The 18,139-nt window shown below is 37.1% G+C and overlaps 1 pseudogene and 2 gene segments (V, D, J or C); all 3 read left to right on the top strand.

Moving 5' to 3' along the window:
• Positions 1-8,219: 8,219 nt before the first annotated feature.
• LOC120439856 overlaps positions 8,220-18,139 on the top strand; it is a 76,570-nt pseudogene continuing 66,650 nt past the window's right edge.
• On the top strand, positions 12,436-12,916 carry LOC116335404. The segment is given in 2 exon segments: positions 12,436-12,475; positions 12,561-12,916. Coding segments are annotated over 2 exon segments (396 nt in total).
• Positions 15,186-16,127, top strand: LOC120439882. The segment is given in 2 exon segments: positions 15,186-15,423; positions 15,509-16,127. Coding segments are annotated over 2 exon segments (396 nt in total).

Raw genomic sequence — 18,139 nt, 5'->3', positions numbered from 1 at the left:
TATGTTTGTCAGATATGGTACTATCTGTGAGGTGGAATTCAACATTGTTGCGCCACGTATCATAATCAGCTTCGAAAGTAGAGCAAGGGGTTTTCCCCGAGAAGGGCCTGAGCTTTGCATGACCTTGAGAAGGCATTTCATTGTTCTTAATGACATGCTCAACTACTACTCTCTGTACTTCAGGTGTAGTGAGCTGTTCAGGTGGTAAGTAGATAGTGGTTTTTCTGTGCGAGGGAGTCACCTCTACACTTGGAGAGGATGAGTGAGAGTCACGCTCAGGCAAGTGGGTTAAATCACTGCCCAGTTTAACAGGACTTTGATGCTCTATGATGGCTGGTTCATCTTGGTCTATGTCACTAGTGAGCTGCAGATTCTGATTAGGCACTGCTACATTTGGTCCAACTGTGGGGTTACTCTCAGTGGACTTCTTCATTCTGGCCAGCTCATCTAGCAAAACCTTCTCAAAATCTGCACCACTCAGTTTAGCAAGATCTTTCAGTTCAGTTAGGTAAGAATGGGTTAAACATGAACCCCTGTCTGCAGCATACAGTGCAGACAGAAGCTGGATATGATGGACAACACTTGGGTTATGGCTTTGTCTTTTGCAAGGCAAGCTATCCTTGAGGAACTGGACTGGTTCACCTGATTGGAACTCCACAATGGCTGTGTTTTTAAACTGTGCCTCTGTGCTAGTTACTTTGATTACTCTTCCAATAGAACCAAACTGCCCTAAGTAATCAATAACCTCATTGTCAACCTCATCACCTGTTAACCCTCCTACTAGGACAGAGTTAGGTACTTTGACACCTTCAGTTTGGATTACATCCATGTTGTCTTATTACTACTTATTAATGTCATGGACAAATGTAATGATTTGACCCAAAAGGCATGAAAGCACCAGTTGCTCAACTTCCAAAAATAAAAGGAATTAAACCTCCTGGCTGGCTCGCCACGCTTGTGTAGCGCCTCTACTCAGGACCAGTACACTTTCACCTCAAATAGAGACCCTAGACATCTTTCTAGGTTCAGAAGGAGGTTTTGTTTTGGAGACTCACAAAAGGAGTTGGCTTGGAAGTGAATAACTGGGACCTTTATTGCCTCAGTACCATTTGTAACATGTACAACACAATAAACCAAATTGCACACTAATAGTGCATTTTGAAGGTGAATAAATGTAAAACAGAACAAAATAAAATAAAGACACTTAAATGGAAGACTTATACTGAATTGTATCAGAGCTCTTTTGAATGAATGAAACAGATTAAAGTGTTCCTCTTGTGAAGTTTGAATTGTCCAGTCTGAATTGTCCTTTAAAGTCGTTGAAACCCAAACAGGTGTACTGTAGGGGAATTGTCAGTGTGCAGACCCTATTATCCGGGTAGGAAAAATAGTGCATAGGGCTTATCTGAAATCCAGGGTTGCTTGAATCAGTTTCTCAGGCGAGATCCACAATCCGATCGCATGGCTGGCCACACCATTTCACGATCATCCAGGATCTCATTTGGGCTGTTCTCGCCGTCAGTGGTTCTCCAGAATCCTTTCTGGTAGTTCAAAAAAACCAATCTACACAAACAGTGCAGAACAATCAATTTCTTTCCCATCTTGTGTTTTTAAACATGAGCTCATTAACTTCTTTTCCAAATGTATTAATAACAAATGGCAATCCTTTAGCTTGACCAAGTTACAAGGGTTACAGTAACTTGTTTGTACCAGTATCAACTATTTTATCAAAATTATATCACAATAAAGAACATCAGCAGCTTAAACAGTAATATAAACAGACATAGCAATGAAAGTGACATTGATCCTTAAGGCTTACAAGCAAATGTGACTTAATTCACAATGCAAATACTATTAAACTTGTAATATGCTCATATCTGTTAAGACATAACCATTCTAATATATACAGAGCTAGTGCTTCTATCTGAATACCTCCCGATCGAATATGGCTTGGGCGGTGGGGTGGCTAACAGCTATTAGCAGCTAGCATCGCCAGTAAAACATCGTTAGCTCAAAGCATTCAACACTTATAAACACACTGTAAAGAACAACAAGAGAAGCAAAACAACACACCAGATTCTCATAGCTCCCGATTGGTTTTTGTTCAAAGGTTTCTGAGCTGAATCGGCTAGTGAAATACATTATCTAACTTAACAGGTAGCTAACAAAAGCACGTGACTCACCGGGATTTTCCAACACAAATAACTTGACAGATGTTATTCCCTTTGTGGTCAGAGTTCGGGGCCTAATAAAACAGTAGCTTATTAGCATTTATACATAAAACAATCTGGTCTCATTAACCGGGTTGCAGCATTGCATATCAAAATATTATTTTCCATGCGCTCCGACACGCACTTGACCGCCATCAGAGGGAAGATCTCACAGGAAGAGACAAGTAAAGCTTCCTGCGCACTAGACGCAAGGTCGTCAGACCACAAGACTGCATCACAGCACCCCCTTGTGACAATAACAGGCTACAGCCTTAAATAACAAAAAGGGATTTTGCAGCCCTGTATTTCACATGGGTTACACAGGGATATTCAACTATAAGTTAAAGAGGGCCAGTTAGAGAAAATTTCTTGACACAAAGGTCCAGTTAAAATGTCTAATTACTTAGCATCTGATATATATATATGAAATACTCGAGTGTCAAATCAAATGAAATCAGTACAATTCAAAATGGTGAAAGGTGAACAGTGGGCTTGTTCAAATGAAGAGTTTCACTTCATGGAAATTAAATAAAGAGAGGAAAAGATTGTGAATTTGTTTCACATCCTGACTAAACAGTCTCAACTAACTTTACAGATAATAAATCTCGACACGTCTTAACAGTTGGTTCACTTTCTTCCCTTCTTTTAATCAACTCCCCCACTTTTTTGCTCACAGAGAGAATTGAGAACTGGTTTATCCTGCCAGGATTTTAAACCTGGGCACAAATGGAGTCGGGGAGATCCTCATTCTTGTATGGAGGTGATCATTGATGAGCTGGGAACAATATTTAGTTTTGATTATGTTCACTGTGGAGAAAACTGCCTCACTTGTGTGTGTGGAGCCAAACATGGTCAAGATGCTAAGGGCTACTTTCTTCATACCTGAGAAAGTTGTGTTAGGGTCCATTTGGAGCCAGAAAGCCAGGAAGGGTCAGTTCTTACAAACCGCTCTTTCAGGTGCACACCTGCTTGGAGATCAACCAGCTGCATCTGGAGAAGTCCGGTATTTACTCATTGCTCTATTTTCACTGTCCACTTCATATCACTGTTTGTTCCTTATTTTCTCCTCCGTTCTCTTTGTCACTTATCTTTTTTTCAGCTTTTTCTGGTTTAGTCATCTGTATTTCTCCCTTTCTTTATTCTACATGTATCACATTCTTTCTTCTTCTTTCTACTATCTTTTCATGTATAACTTACGAACTCTTAGCTTTCGGCACAATGTTTACTGCCTTGAATGGACAGAGCTGATTGGCTGACTGGCATCACGTGGGATGGCTTAACATGTGCATTTCTTCAGCCACTGAACCACTATTGTAAAGACCAGAAAATCTGCAGCAGTTAAAATAGAACCACCCATCAGGTTTAAAATCATAACCTTCTGTTTTGCCTGTACGTCTGGGTCCGTATGAGACAGCTTCTGGGTACGGACCCGGATAGCGGTCCACCTGTTAATGACCTCTGTCATAAAGTATGGCAGTCTTTACTTTGTCTATATGCATTTGGTTTCTCTATAAGGACTTGTCAAGGTGTTAGCTTTGAACAGGCCAGAACACCGATATACTGTATGAAGAATAAATGTTATACAAAAAAAGAAGAAAATTCTGTCTCTCTTTTTCCATCATAGCCATTTCTGTCTGATTAAACACTTGTCTTTCTTATACCCATCAGTGATAGTGTGTGGAGGCATATCCATGCGTAGCCCTCTACAGGCTAGGCAACAGCAGTCTGAGTGCCATTAGGTATCATTTTTTCACTGATTTTTTCCCACAAACTGACCTGCACAGCCTCTGGATTCACACTCAGCAGCTACTACATGGCCTGGATTAGACAAGCTCCTGGAAAAGCACTGGAATGGATTGCTTATATAGGCACTGCTAGTTCTCCTATGTATTACTCCTAATCAGTCCAGGGTAGATTTATAGTTTCCAGAGATGACTCCAGCAGAAAAGTCTATCTACAGATGACCAGCTTGAAAACTGAGGACACGGTAGTTTATTACTGTGCCTGACGACGCACAGTGAGAGACAATAATAGAAAGGTCATACAAAAATTTCTTCTATTTCCTCTATTTACTTTAACAACTGGGAACTTTTTGCAATTTCGTGTCACTTTCCTGCATTTTAATGTTTTTGAATACTGCAGCAGATTAGTGCAATTTGAACCAGAATTGTTCAAAAATGCGAATATTTCAACACTGGTAGATTTTTCTGTGCTTTTTCATTTAAAAACAGTACACATGATCTGACCTAAACTCATTTATTTCATATGTACAATATGAAAAGCAGCGGGCCCAAAACTGATCCTTGGGGAACCCCACACACAACGGGTTTCAATTCTGACTTCATGGCATTCATTTGGGTGATAATTATTATACTGCAATTAAAATAAATAAATATCTAACAATGAATGAATGAACAAAATGTGTGCAAGAATCAAAGTTTTATACACTGTAACAGATAAACACCGTTCAGGTCTATGCTAATTTTATTTTTGCTGTTAGGAGGAGTCACTGCAAAACTCCCAAACTAGGTAACAGCAAGAGGCAGTTTTCTTGTTTGACAGGTACCTATAACTCTGACAGAATCTCTACCAGTGGTTTGAAAAGCCAAAGAACCCCACAGGCTGATGTGTACATCTTTGTAATCAAATTCAGCATCTACTGGATGGTCCTGGAGTGATATCCTATTCGAAAAGACTTGAGTGGGGTGTTTAAATTAGCAGTAGTGGTCACACCACTCACTACTCTCAGTCAGGTGAAGGCAGTTTTTCCATCTCCAGAAAAACAATGGACATGTGCAGATGAACAGTGTAAAGAATGACTGACTGAAGCTGTTTGTACAAAATCTTAGAGTCATCCTCTCTATATGACAGACATTTATCAAGTGTTATCTTTAATTTTACTTTTAAAATAATTTTAATATATAAAACAATGTCAATTTTAACAATGTTTTAGTATATCTAACATGTTAATGTATTATATTCTACACTTTTCATTACAAATGTATTGTTCCATTAATTATTATTTATTTTGAAGTAAGTAAAACTGAGCCATCTTTCATCTTTTATGGAATACAGTAATCAAATATCCATCTCCATGTTTTAATTGTACCAGAATGTGAAGAATTCTAAAGTTAGTATTTGCTAAATCAATTTGTTTGTCACGTTTTTATTTTTATTTTTTTGTTCAAAATATATTAAAAACAGTACAATTAGAATAATATTGGTGGTAAAATTATAACCAGTGATATCACAATACTCAGTGACATTTGGTTGTGAACAGTTTTTGATTTCTGCAGCCATATAAATGTGGATTTAAAATGTACAAAATGATGACTGTTTAAAAGCCACTCATAATAAATACTTTTGGGTAAAATGATCTACCGCTGGTTTATCCCAGCAAACCAAAGCATTAGTAAGCAGTTACAAGGTTTTAAGATTTTTGAAATAATACCAAAACATGTAAAATTTATATTATTTAATATTCTTTGTAATTACTAGATGATCTAAAAAATAAGAAAAAAAAGCATTTTAATGTATTGATCCACTGATCCTAATACAAAATCCTTAATATTGTTTTCGGATATATTAAATGCAATGAAACAATCAGTTGTTTCACTGCTGTTATTCTGAATTGTGAAATAAAAAATTACGTATGTAGGTCTAAGTAGGTCCATAATAGACATAACTCACTGATTGCTTCCAGTTAGACCAACTATGATGTATATGATCCTATGCAAACTCATAGGCTTTCTCTGTTTCTGGGTTATAAAAACTTCACATCAGATTGTGAAGCAGAGTTCACAACACAACAGACACCAAACAATATGTTGTCTGTAGCTCTGCTAGTGTTCTTAGCTGCTGGATGTGAGTCTCTGTAGATTTGTTATATCCAGCATTTCTTCTTTGTGTTATAATTTACAACAACACATGTCTTTTTTCAACAGGTGTCAAGTGTGAACAGCTGACACAGCCAGACTCTTTGAGTGTGCTTTTAGGTCACCCTCTGACCATCACCTGTAAGGTGTCTTATTCTGTGCGCAGCTATTGGACTCACTGGAATAGACAGGCTCCAGGAAAAGGACTAGAGTGGATTGGAAGAGCAGCTTCTGGAAGCACACCTCACTACAGTCCTTTACTCAGAAACAAGTTCAGCATTTCCACCGACTCTTCCAAGATTCTAAGTGGACAGAATGTGCAACCTGAAGACAGTGCTGTGTATTACTGTGCCAGAGACTCACAGTGACACAAAACACTAGTGGACTTGAACAAAAACCATTCAGTGTCTAAACAGCTCTAACATTAACAAACCACAAGAGGAGCTCTTGGACCACTGATGCTTTCAAGTTGTCATCAGTGTTAAAGGAAGTAACTGTATATATGGCAGTGATAAAATGCACTGCTAACAATATTAAAAAACATGCTTCAGTTAAGATGAGCGTAGTGCGTGATTTGACTGAAGACTTCAGCCACCTTGAGACAAATATGTTTGAATGCACTTCTATGTGGAAAACAACTACAATCATTCATTAATCCAGACATGACTGGAACATCTGTGTGGCTGGTTGATTTGTGCTCTCTATACGGTAGTTAATGCAAAACTTGGATGGTTCTGAAGAATACTCTTGTGACTGAATTGGTCCCAATTCTTAGTTAGTGTACAGATGAAATATTTAAGAACATTCAACACTGTGGACTGTTGTTGCATGAGTTATCTACTGAGGGGTGTATTTGTGTTACATCCTCTCCTTTTATAACCTGTAGAGTGACAAATTTCCAAAGACAATAACAGAGAGCAGCTAAATTGGGTCTTAATGGTACTCCAAACTGTGTAACTCAAAAAACTTTCAGGCAGTGTTTTAAAACTCACACATGACTCAAAAAAATAAACAGCGTGTGGCATAAACGCTAATCACACTTGGCAATCTTTCTTCTGTAAAAAACTTCAGATCAGATATTAGATCAGATATTGACAGTGGCTGCTAGAATTACACTAAGAAAAGAGCAACAGTGAACAATTCATATGCTTTACACAGATGAAAAAAGGATTAAAAGTTCTTATTATTAGATAACTACAGGCCAATCCACATCCACAGCTCCTGGGATCAGCAGCCCATGTGATACCAAATATGCAAAATGGTAGCTTTTACAACTGGTTGCATTTTAGTCTATTATTACAAGATTTGAGAACTATAATCTTTGGCAAATTGATAAGAAAATATGGATGTGGTACACATGCAAACTGACATGAGAAATTTAAATGTGCACTTTGTTTCTCTTACTGGCATAAACACACCTCACACCTGCTGTTTGTGATGCTCAGTTGCTCTTTGCATTCTTTCACTTCTGTGTTTTGGTACTTTTTTGAGACCTAGTTGTTACTCAGTGCTTCTGCTTGCTGCTTGCCCCGATCACTCTGCCTTATCATGCATAACAACTGTGCAACAGACTTCCTGCCCTATTTTCACCTTACTGAACAACACTAAACAATGTAAAAGTGCAACTCTAACATAGCTTAATGACAACTGAAATTGAAGAGTTCTGCATTTACCAGCATCTGAAGGTATGTATAACTTAGATAAGATTAATGTTTTTCTTTGTTGTGTTCACACATGATATTTATAATGAGTTATGTAAATCAAACTAATCTCTTCTTTATTTCAGTGCCATGGATTGTGTCGCCAAACATCACACTGTACCCAGTCTCAGATGGGGTATTTGGAATCTCACCAGTAAGGCTCATCTGCTAAATGGTTTCTTTCCAGACAAACTGGGTTTGGAGTGGTTTCAGGACAAATCACCACTGAGTCAAAACAAGAAGCCAAGCAGAACGAAGCTACAAAGTGAAGGGACAGAGCAGAAAACCTTTAGCCTGAGCAGCAAACTCTCAGTGTGGGGAAAAGGATCAACTTTTACCTGCAAAGCTAATCACAATTATACTGAATATAAGAAGACAATAAGCATTTGTCACAGTAAGTATGTACAGCTACTGTCTCAAAGCCCATATTCGACATGAACATTTGCAGGTATATCTAAAGCAAATTAAGAACAGTCTTAAGATAAAGTTTATAAATTAGCATGTTTTTCTTTAATTTCACAGAAATTCACCTTCCATTCATGTGAAGATTCCCAAGTTTAAGACTTAAGCGTCAGACTCTAATGTGCAAGGAACATGTTGGGTCCACACTAATTTTGATGTCATGATCTCCTGGCTGAGAGATTGGCACCACAAATGAAAAAAATGTGCAGAGAATAAAACACAACTCTTATTATCAGTAAACATTTTTCTTGAGTCAGAGGAAGCAAGTAAAGCATTTAACATGCAGAGGAGAGCAAACGCGTGTCAGATCTGCTGAGAAGACTATAAATATTGCAGGTAAGATGATATTAGCATTACAGGAAATTCAGACATCTTATGACCAAAGAGGACCTAAAATAATATTTCTGCTTTGTTTCATTGTCCTCCAGTTTAAACTCCATAGAAATCAGGATCTTGCCCAGATCTGCTAAAGGGAACAACTGTCCTCATGTGACCTCTACATCACCTTACAAGTCAATGGTGATTAAAATTTAAAAAATATATATTATGATTTTCCTGAAGGCTGAAGGCCCTAGCCTCCTTTTAATCAGTAGTCAATTACGTACTGGAAGAAAGACAGAAAATTTACCTGCAAAGTCAATCAAGGTTTTTCTGCAAGTTTATAGTCAAACTCTACCAGCTATATTTTTGGTAACAAGCTACTCTTGCTTCCCTTTTAGGCAGCTGATTTAACTTTGTTGTTTCATACTTTAATGGTTTCTGTTAAATAGATTAATTGATGCCCTGATCTGTCTCACTTTAGTGGACCCATCAGTGGAGCTTCTTCTGGTCCAAAGTAAGGAGTCAAGATCACAGACACTCTTATGCTCTGGATGGGTCTTCAACGCTCACATTAGATGGTTTAACGACTCTCAGCAAAGATCTCCAACAACCACTGATATCAGCATGAGTGTAGATGGACATGCTAGAGTGACCAGCCAACTTATAATTGATCACTCTGAGTGGAAAACAGGAAAGATCTTCGCTTGCACAGTATCTGACAGGTCTCTGAATAAAAATATCACAAGAAATATCAATCTCTGTTCAGGTAAAGTGAAAATACTATTATTGTGATACACATTAAGATTTTTTTGGTTTTGGTGTTTTTTTCGTGTACCTCCATCATCCTCACAGCTGGTTGGGGTTTATGTTCAGGGACCATCACCACTGTAGCAGCCTGAGAACAAAGGACCCGTGACTGTTATCTGTCTTCTGGTTTCCCCTAGTCTTAACGATTTCTCCATCACCTGGAAATCAGCTGGAAATCAGCTGGCAACAGAATTCCTGACTGTTATGTCCTTACTAATCCTGCAGTGAGTCACAACAATGGGACAGAGACTCAACAGAGCTTCCTTAATGTGTCAGCAGAAAATTGGGATGCAGATAAACAAGGGTTTTGTGAAGGAAAACATCCATGTTCCAATCAGGGCAATGAAGACCATATAAGCAAAAACAGAGGTAATGTTAGAAATGTAACAAATGGATTACAGCTCTTTCTAAACTTCACGTTCCTCTGGTTGTGACTATATTTTTATGGTTCTCTCCCTTTAGTGTTTTTCAACACCTTCGTGTGCCAACAGTGAACCAACTGCCTCTGAACTTTCAGTGTCTGACATCCTAACGCTTGTTTGCCTAGTGTCTGGATATTTCCTTGCTAACATCATAGTGCACTGGGAAGAAGATGGCCAGACTCTCCCATCCATGCATTACATTAACAGTCCTCCATGGAAATACTCAGGGAGCAGCTCTTACTCTGTGAGCAGCAGACTAAACATATCCAAAACTGAAGACAAAAGGTCTACGTATTCTTGTGTTGTCAAACATGAGTCATCTGAAGCACCTGTTGAAACCACTATAACTGATGTGTTTGGAGAGCTGCTGTTTAGCATTTAACATTAATCTTTTATTTCCATAATATTCATTTGAACAAAACTGACTAAAACTTATCAACTTATTACTAAAACTGTAATGCACATCTTTCCATCTTTCCATCAGTGATCTACAGCCAACCATCAGCCAACCTCAAAAAAACAATGAGGTTTTCACCTTCATTGTTTTTTTCATCATCACCACCTTATTGGGTATCATAGCTGCATTGATTAAGGTGAGCGCCTGTCATTTGATTGTTTAAAAGTAAGATTCCAGTCCAATTTTCAAAATTATACTGTGCATACCATTATTATTATTATTATTATTATTATTATTATCATTATTATTTTTATTATTATTGATGTTATTTTTTTCTTATTAGTTTTTGTTTTTGTTGATTCATTTTAAGCCTGTGCTATTATTACAGTTTGAACAGCATGCATGCTGACTAGTTTTAACATGTAATGCTTTGTGTTTCCATTGTTATTAATTGCATTGTTTATGCTTTACAAAATGTTTTTTTGTATTTTAGTTTTGTACTAAGTGTGACATATATGCAAGATGAAGAAAAAAAACAAATACAAAATTGAATAAAGGAAATTAATGACTAAATGCCTTAATTCCTGCATGAATTTAGAAACATGCTATCTTACCTCAAAGAGTATTATGATGACACATACTAGTATAACACCATGTTTATCCTTCAGAAAATTGCTTCATGCACCAAGATATTGTAATTCTCAGATTTTCCACAAGAGTGAGACAAAACTCCATGTGCAGAAGCAGCAATATAGTTTCCACCTATATGTGAAAAGCTACTCATGTTGTGATTTTAAGATGCTGATAAATGTCTTGTTATGAAGAGGTGCAGTCATTTGAAAGCACAAAGACTGTTGTTGTAACTCTTCTTCTTTGCAAACATGTGTAGTGTCCTTGTAAATCTGTAAACTCCCCGTCTTTATATAAATTGCATTTGTGTACTTTGTGGGTTTAGAGGAATTCACAACTGGCAGGGAGAGCACTAAACACACTAAAGCTTACTATTGGCAACCTCTGAAGTGATCTGTTGCACATTCAAACTATCCCATACTTTCACGTTAACAAAAACACATTTATTAACATTGGAATATCAGTATTTAATACACTACCAGGACACATCTTCTCATTTAATGTTTTTTTTTCTTTATTTTCATGACTATTCACATTGTAGATTCTCACTGAAGGCATCAAAAATATGAATGAACACATATGAATGACCTGACATCATGGCTCGTCCTTTCCATAGCATTTGTGTTGAACCTCATCGATTGCTTTTTTGCTTCCCTCTGAGTTCTTGTGCTGCTCACTATTTCACCATTTACCAGGACACATTGACTGATGGTCAGTTAATGATACTTAACGTTTTATCTGTCTCACTCGTTTCTCTCTGTTTTCATCTCCTCAGCTGTTACAGGTCAGAGTATGGAGTCCATTCCTTCCAGTCCTGTAGTGAAAAGGCCTGAAGGGGCTTTCAGTTTCTCCTGTAAAGGATCTTGTTTCACATGTAGCTGCTGTACTATGGATTGTATAAAACAACGACGAGGAAACAAACTGGAATGGATAGGAGAAGGCTTTTTAACTTCCAGCAGAAACAGATATGTGAGCTGTTTGAGTGGACATATAGAATTACCAAAGACAACAGCAACAGTATGACATATCTGAGACTTCCATCCTAAAACCAGAAAACTCTGCTGTGTATTACTGTGTGAAAGAAAAACCATGGTTTAAGTAATGACATAAGCTTTACAAAAACCTTCTGCCATACAGCTTCACAAGAGCCTAGAGGGGGCAACAGATGATCAAAATATGATGTGACACAATAACACCTGCGCTTATCGTCTATGAATGCTTTTAAAATATAAAAAAGACTTTTGATTATAATGAAAAATAATATGTAAAAATATCATTAAAAAACACGGAAAAAACATTTTTAAGAGGGATACAAAAATAGATAGACACAATGGCACATTCAAGAATCCTGGGGTAATTTTCCAAATTATGCATTCACAAAATATGTTTGTAGGAGAATCCTCTGTTAATCAGAGCTTCTTCCTGAGTTAAATAATAGATACATATTATATTAACACAATTTTAAGTGAGAGTCCTCTTGTGAGAGGGCTCTCAGAGTTCTTCTCAATATGCAAAGTGAACTTCCTGACAGTCTGTTATTAAGACTTGAAATCATGGCACCGGTTAAAGAAGAAGACGAGACGTTCTCATCAGATCAACTTCAGTACCAACATGTTCTCATTAGCTCTGCTGCTGCTGGCTGCTGGATCTGGTGAGTCTCACTGAGGCACTCACACTATGATAAAAACACAATGACTGTTACACTGTTTCAATATTCCCCATTTTTTCCTCCTCAGGTGTGAAGTGTGAAGAGCTGACACAGCCAGGCTCTGTGACTGTGCGTCCAGGGGCTCGTCTGACCATCACCTGTCAGGCCTCTTATTCTCTTAGCAGCGCTCGAACATTTTGGATCAGACAACCTGCAGGAAAAGAACTGGAGTGCATTGGTAGTGTACATATTGGACACAGCACATGGTACAAAGATTCACTAAAGAACAAGTTTAGTATCGACACAGACTCTTCCAACAGGATCGTGACTCTGATTGGACAGAATGTGCAGCCTGAAGACTCTGCTGTGTATTACTGTGCCAGAGAACCACCCACAGTAACACAAAGCATCATGAGACCTGAACAAAAACCCCTCAGTGACTGAACACATGAAGCCACAAGAGGATGAGCCCTCAGACCACCAATGATTTCAGGTCAGCACAATAAGAAGAAATAAAATGTCACTTAAAAATCAACATCATGTAATTAAATGAGTCATAATAAGTTGGATATAATAACCATATAAGTCTAAACGACCATTCTGTTGGTCTTGGTTTTTGTAACACAATTGAAGTGTGCAAAAAATTATGTATACTCTGTATTCATTCAAACCCTAAAGACTAAACGACACTGCAGAAAATAAAACACCTCGACCAATTACATAAATGTACAGGTTAATTTTGCCATGTGAAACAAATGAAATGAACTTTTAGTTGTTTTTTTCCCCAAAATTTAAATTTTAATGTAGATTCAGATGTATTTTTTTAAATCTTTAAATCTTAAGTATGTAATGGATATGCAGCGTATTTATCATTAAGACTTCACAACTAATTTTAACAATCTGTATGCTTACCATGTATTCATGTTTATTATTCACAACAAAGCCAAATAAAAATGTAAATTGACTACTTTCTCTTTCATTAGTACTCTTGTTGTTTTAATTTTAATGAACCCTAATAAAAAACACATTTTGTCATTACACTGCACATATGATAAACCAGCTATATTAAACATCATTAAGTACTAAAAGCTTCAATTAAACTAAAGAACAACTATCTTTTTGAGCCCCTCCCTTTTTTGATATCATGATGCAAATCTTCATCCTGTGCTGGTCTTTTATATTGCATAGAGGACCAGAAATCACATCTCCACCAGGATGATGAATACACTCACTCCTCTGCTCATTGTTCTCTCTCTGCCCTGTAAGTTTTCTTGCTTCTTATTTTTCTTATATCAAAAAACATCAAGTGATACTCATTTGTGGCCCCATTACAACTTTCCAGGTGTCTCACTTGTTCCTCTCTTCTTTCATCTCATCAGGTGTTACAGGTCAGAGCATGGAGTCCATTCCTTCCAGTCCAGTAGTGAAAAAGCCTGGGGAAACTCTTAGTCTCTCCTGTAGAGGATCAGGCTTCAGTTTTGATTGCTGTGTTATGATCTGGGTCAGAGAACCTGCAGGAAAACCACTGGAGCTGATCGGGAGCGGCTTCTCAACTTCCAGCAGAAACAGTTATGCAAGCAGTTTGAGAGGACGTGTAGAAATCAGCAGAGATGATAGCAACAGCATGGTGTATTTGAGGTTGTCCAATTTGAGGCCAGAGGACTCTGCTATTTATTACTGTGCCAAAGAGAAACACAGTGGTTAAAGCAGCTGAAGAGGCTTTACAAAAACATCCTGCCATCTATTTTTAGAAGAACCCAAAGGAAGCAGTTGTTCATCAAAAACAGGGACACCGGCTGATGAGACAGTTGTAAGAAATTTCTTTAATATAAGAGATGATAATGATAATAAGAAACATTATTTAGAAAAAAAGCAAATAATGAAAATAATGGACATGGATAAAAAAAAGATTGCCACCTATCAGACGTTTATTAAAACTTTTAAATAAAAATATTTTTAATAAGACCAGAAGCTCCCATGCTATCACCTTGAGTACCAACCTGTTGTCTGTAGCTCTGCTGCTGCTGGATCCTGTGACTCTCACTGAAGTCGAGACACTGACAGCAGGATCACAGCACATTAAGTGTTACTGTTATTACAGTGATATTCAATGTTTTTTCAAAAACATTTAAACGTGAACAGTTGGCACAGCTTTCCTCTTGAAATGTGCACTTACTGAATACTGAAAACAACATTTACAGAAAAAAAATCTGAACTTTTGATGCGCAGGTCTAACTGTATATCTCTGTGAAGGTAGAATAAGATTTGAAATATCAGTTTTATCTTTTATTTTCTGTTTATGAACGCCCACATAAACTTGGGTTGTAAAACATATATTTGAATAAAAGAAATCAATTAAAGAAGGTCTGAACTGATATGACAAACCCATTTTTTTTTTACAATTCTTTATTAAATTATTTTATGTATATGATATAAAATGAAAGCTTAGACAGATGGATTCATCTTTTTTTTTAACTTTCAGTGTGTATCAAAAGTGTTTAGAAAACAAAATCTGCAAATTCAACACTTAATTAAACAAGAGACATAAGCTGAATTTTTTTAAACAAGAAACTGTTTTTTTTTCCTGTTTAGTTCATATAAACCTCCACTGTTTTAAATAGTTTAAGCACAATAATTTAACACCTTTTTTGCACAACCCATTTTCTATAGTTCCATTTTATAGGAAAATACCTAGCTATAATCCAAATGTTTCTGCAGTCAGAAACATATATTTAACTTAAGGGTTGCATAATATTTGAGAGTTATTTTTACAGGTGGAAACTTCAGTAATCGTTCTGTTATAACATTTTTGTATCCATGTATGTAAATTGCACTTACTCAGTCTCCTATAAGAGTTGAGATCATGCCATCAGTGACACAAAGGAGGGAAATCATTGAGTGCAACATGTTCTCTGTAGCTGTGCTCCTGCTGCTGCTGGTTTCTGGATCCTGTGAGTCTCAATAAAGAAAAGACAGAATATGATTACAAGATTCTGCTGAAACACAGATTCAGTATTCAACATGTTTTCTCCACAGGTGTAAAATGTGAGCAGTTGACACAGACAGCATCTGTGAATGTACAGCCAGGTCATCGTCTGACCATCACCTGTCAGGTGGCTTATTCTCTAAGCAGCTATCGGACAGCTTGGATCAGACAGCCTGCAGGGAAAGGACTGGAGTGGATTGGAGATGCACATTATGGATACCCCACATTTTACAAAGATTCACTAAAGAACAAGTTCACCATCAACTTAGACACTTCAAGCAAGACAGTGACTCTAAATGGACAGAACATGAGGCCTGAAGACACTGCTGTGTATTACTGTGCCAGAGACCCACAGTAACACAAAACATCAGTAGAGCTGAACAAAAACCTCTCACAGCTTCAACATGTGTAACATCCTCCACCAGAAGAGGAGCCCCCAGACTACAGAACACTGTTATCTGCTGCATGTCGCTGTTTAGCGCTGGAGATTGCCATGATAATATATATTCTTTTAAAGTTATAGTTATAGATAAAGTTTTATATTTTGTATTTCCAATTCAACCTTAATAACCTGCTCAATTTTTGACATTTTTTATCTGTAATTAAGTAATTAATTAGTTTTAAAAAGTTCTTAAAAGTTCATTAAAAGTTCTTCCATCTAAACCTTTGTGTAAAACCAGCTGTAATAAAGGTTAGAATTGGTTTTGTTTCATTATTTGAAAAAAAAAAGAGGCAGGACTCATGCTAAAGTTCAGTGAATTTATTTAAAGTGAATTCAAATACATACAAAAAGCTTGGCACTAATGAAGGTCCCAGTAGGACAGGGCTGACTTTTCCACAAATCCACACTGATACACAGATTCTCTCATAAAAATACCAAATAGCTCTCCTCTCTTCAGCAGCATTTATGAAAGGACAAAGGTCTAGGAGCCAACTTTTGCTAACCGATGCAATGCAATGATCCAGCAAAGATTGACGGTCTGACGTTACATGAAGTAGTGGCTGCAAACAGTACATAAGGAGCAGGTGTGTGCATGAATAACCTGAGATGGCTCCCACCTCTACACAAAAATAGCACAAAGGATAGAAAGAGAGAAAATAGAGAGAACTGAGGACAAAGCAATATTCCTGAAATATGCACATTATCTAAGTCATCACAGGGGTAGATGTGATGTTTATTGTTTAGTCAAAGTTTTACAAATAAAAACATGTTTTAGATTTAATTTTTAAAAAACAATAAAATCAACAGTAAACTTATATTTGTCACTTCCTCCCAATGATATCCTGATATTAATCTTCAGGCTTTGCAATTTGCATGTTTTCTCTGTTTCAATCATCAGAAAAGATGGAAAAGTCAATGACCTTTGTGTCTGTCTGTCTGGATATCAGGTTGGACCCTCTGGCTTCTTAAAAGAAATCTTAAGGACACTTCACATACAATGTGACGACAGCACTGCTGTGCCCAGAAACCCACTATGTCGAAAGCTTCCTCTGCACCATTCTACTTGTCCTAGTAGAAGAAAGGAATGACAAGGATCGGGTACATACAGTGCATATGAAGATCATAGCTAAACAAAACAAAACAAAACAAAACAAAACAACACAAAACAAAACAAAACAAAACAAAACAAAAATTATGTACTACATGCCGAACAGGGCAGCCAGTGCGAAAAACAGTTCTCAAACTAGCAGTCTGGGCAGCACGCTTTACTTCCTATATAAAGCTATTATAATATATCATTCTATTCATCTGTTAGTTGCTAAAAATATTTCCTAAGTTCTTGATATACTGCTGAGTTTACTTTGTAGGAGGAGTCTATGTAAAACTGATACCTTCAGCAGATTTATATATCTTGGCACCCAATCCACCAGAAGCACTGCAGACTGGACAAAGACATCTGACCTTAAAAATGATCAGAAAAGTTTATTTTGCTATTTTACTGATTTTGTTTTTTTTCTTGACTGGTAAGGACGTTTTTACATTTTTTGTACAAATTAAATGTTATGAAGTAAAGTCTTTGGAATAATAAGCCATAAACATTTCTGTAGGTACTGAAGGTCAAACACTGACTGAGTCTGAATCAGTGGTTAAAAGGCCTGGAGACTCCCACAGACTGACCTGTACATACTCAGGGTTTGGTGGTGATTATAGTAATGCTTGGATCAGACAGGCTGCTGGAAAAGGACTAGAATTGATTGCTTGGATCCGACATGATGGTGGCATCAGCCGCTACTCTGGCCGGTTTCCCATCTCCAGAGACAACAGCAGAAAGCAGGTGTATCTGCAGATGAACAGCTTGACGACTGAGGATTCAGCTGTTTATTATTGTGCTCGAGAGTCACAGTGACACAAAATGAAGAAACGCTGTACAAAAAGTCAGCCCATCAAAAACAGGAACAATTTGCTGCCAGCTACTTTTTCCCCTTAAAGTTACAGAAATTATAGTTAAGTTATCGAAACGCTCAAAAATTTAAAAACACTGCCTCAATGGGAAATGCTTTTGTGATGTCTTGTCTGAATTTAATTTTTCATCAGTTAAAAAAACCCAAAACAAAGACACATTAAAATCTAAATTTCTCTTTTAAATACTTTTCTTTTAATTATGCCCAAACCAATACTACAGTACAACCACAAGGCCATTCATTCTCTCTTATAATTGGTCATTGTCCTTCTGTACAGA

Source organism: Oreochromis aureus, linkage group 4 (assembly GCF_013358895.1).
Source record: "Oreochromis aureus strain Israel breed Guangdong linkage group 4, ZZ_aureus, whole genome shotgun sequence".
Lineage (NCBI taxonomy): Eukaryota > Metazoa > Chordata > Actinopteri > Cichliformes > Cichlidae > Oreochromis > Oreochromis aureus.
The sequence above is the reverse complement of the archived record's forward strand: the minus strand, read 5'-3'. Positions and strand labels throughout refer to the sequence as shown.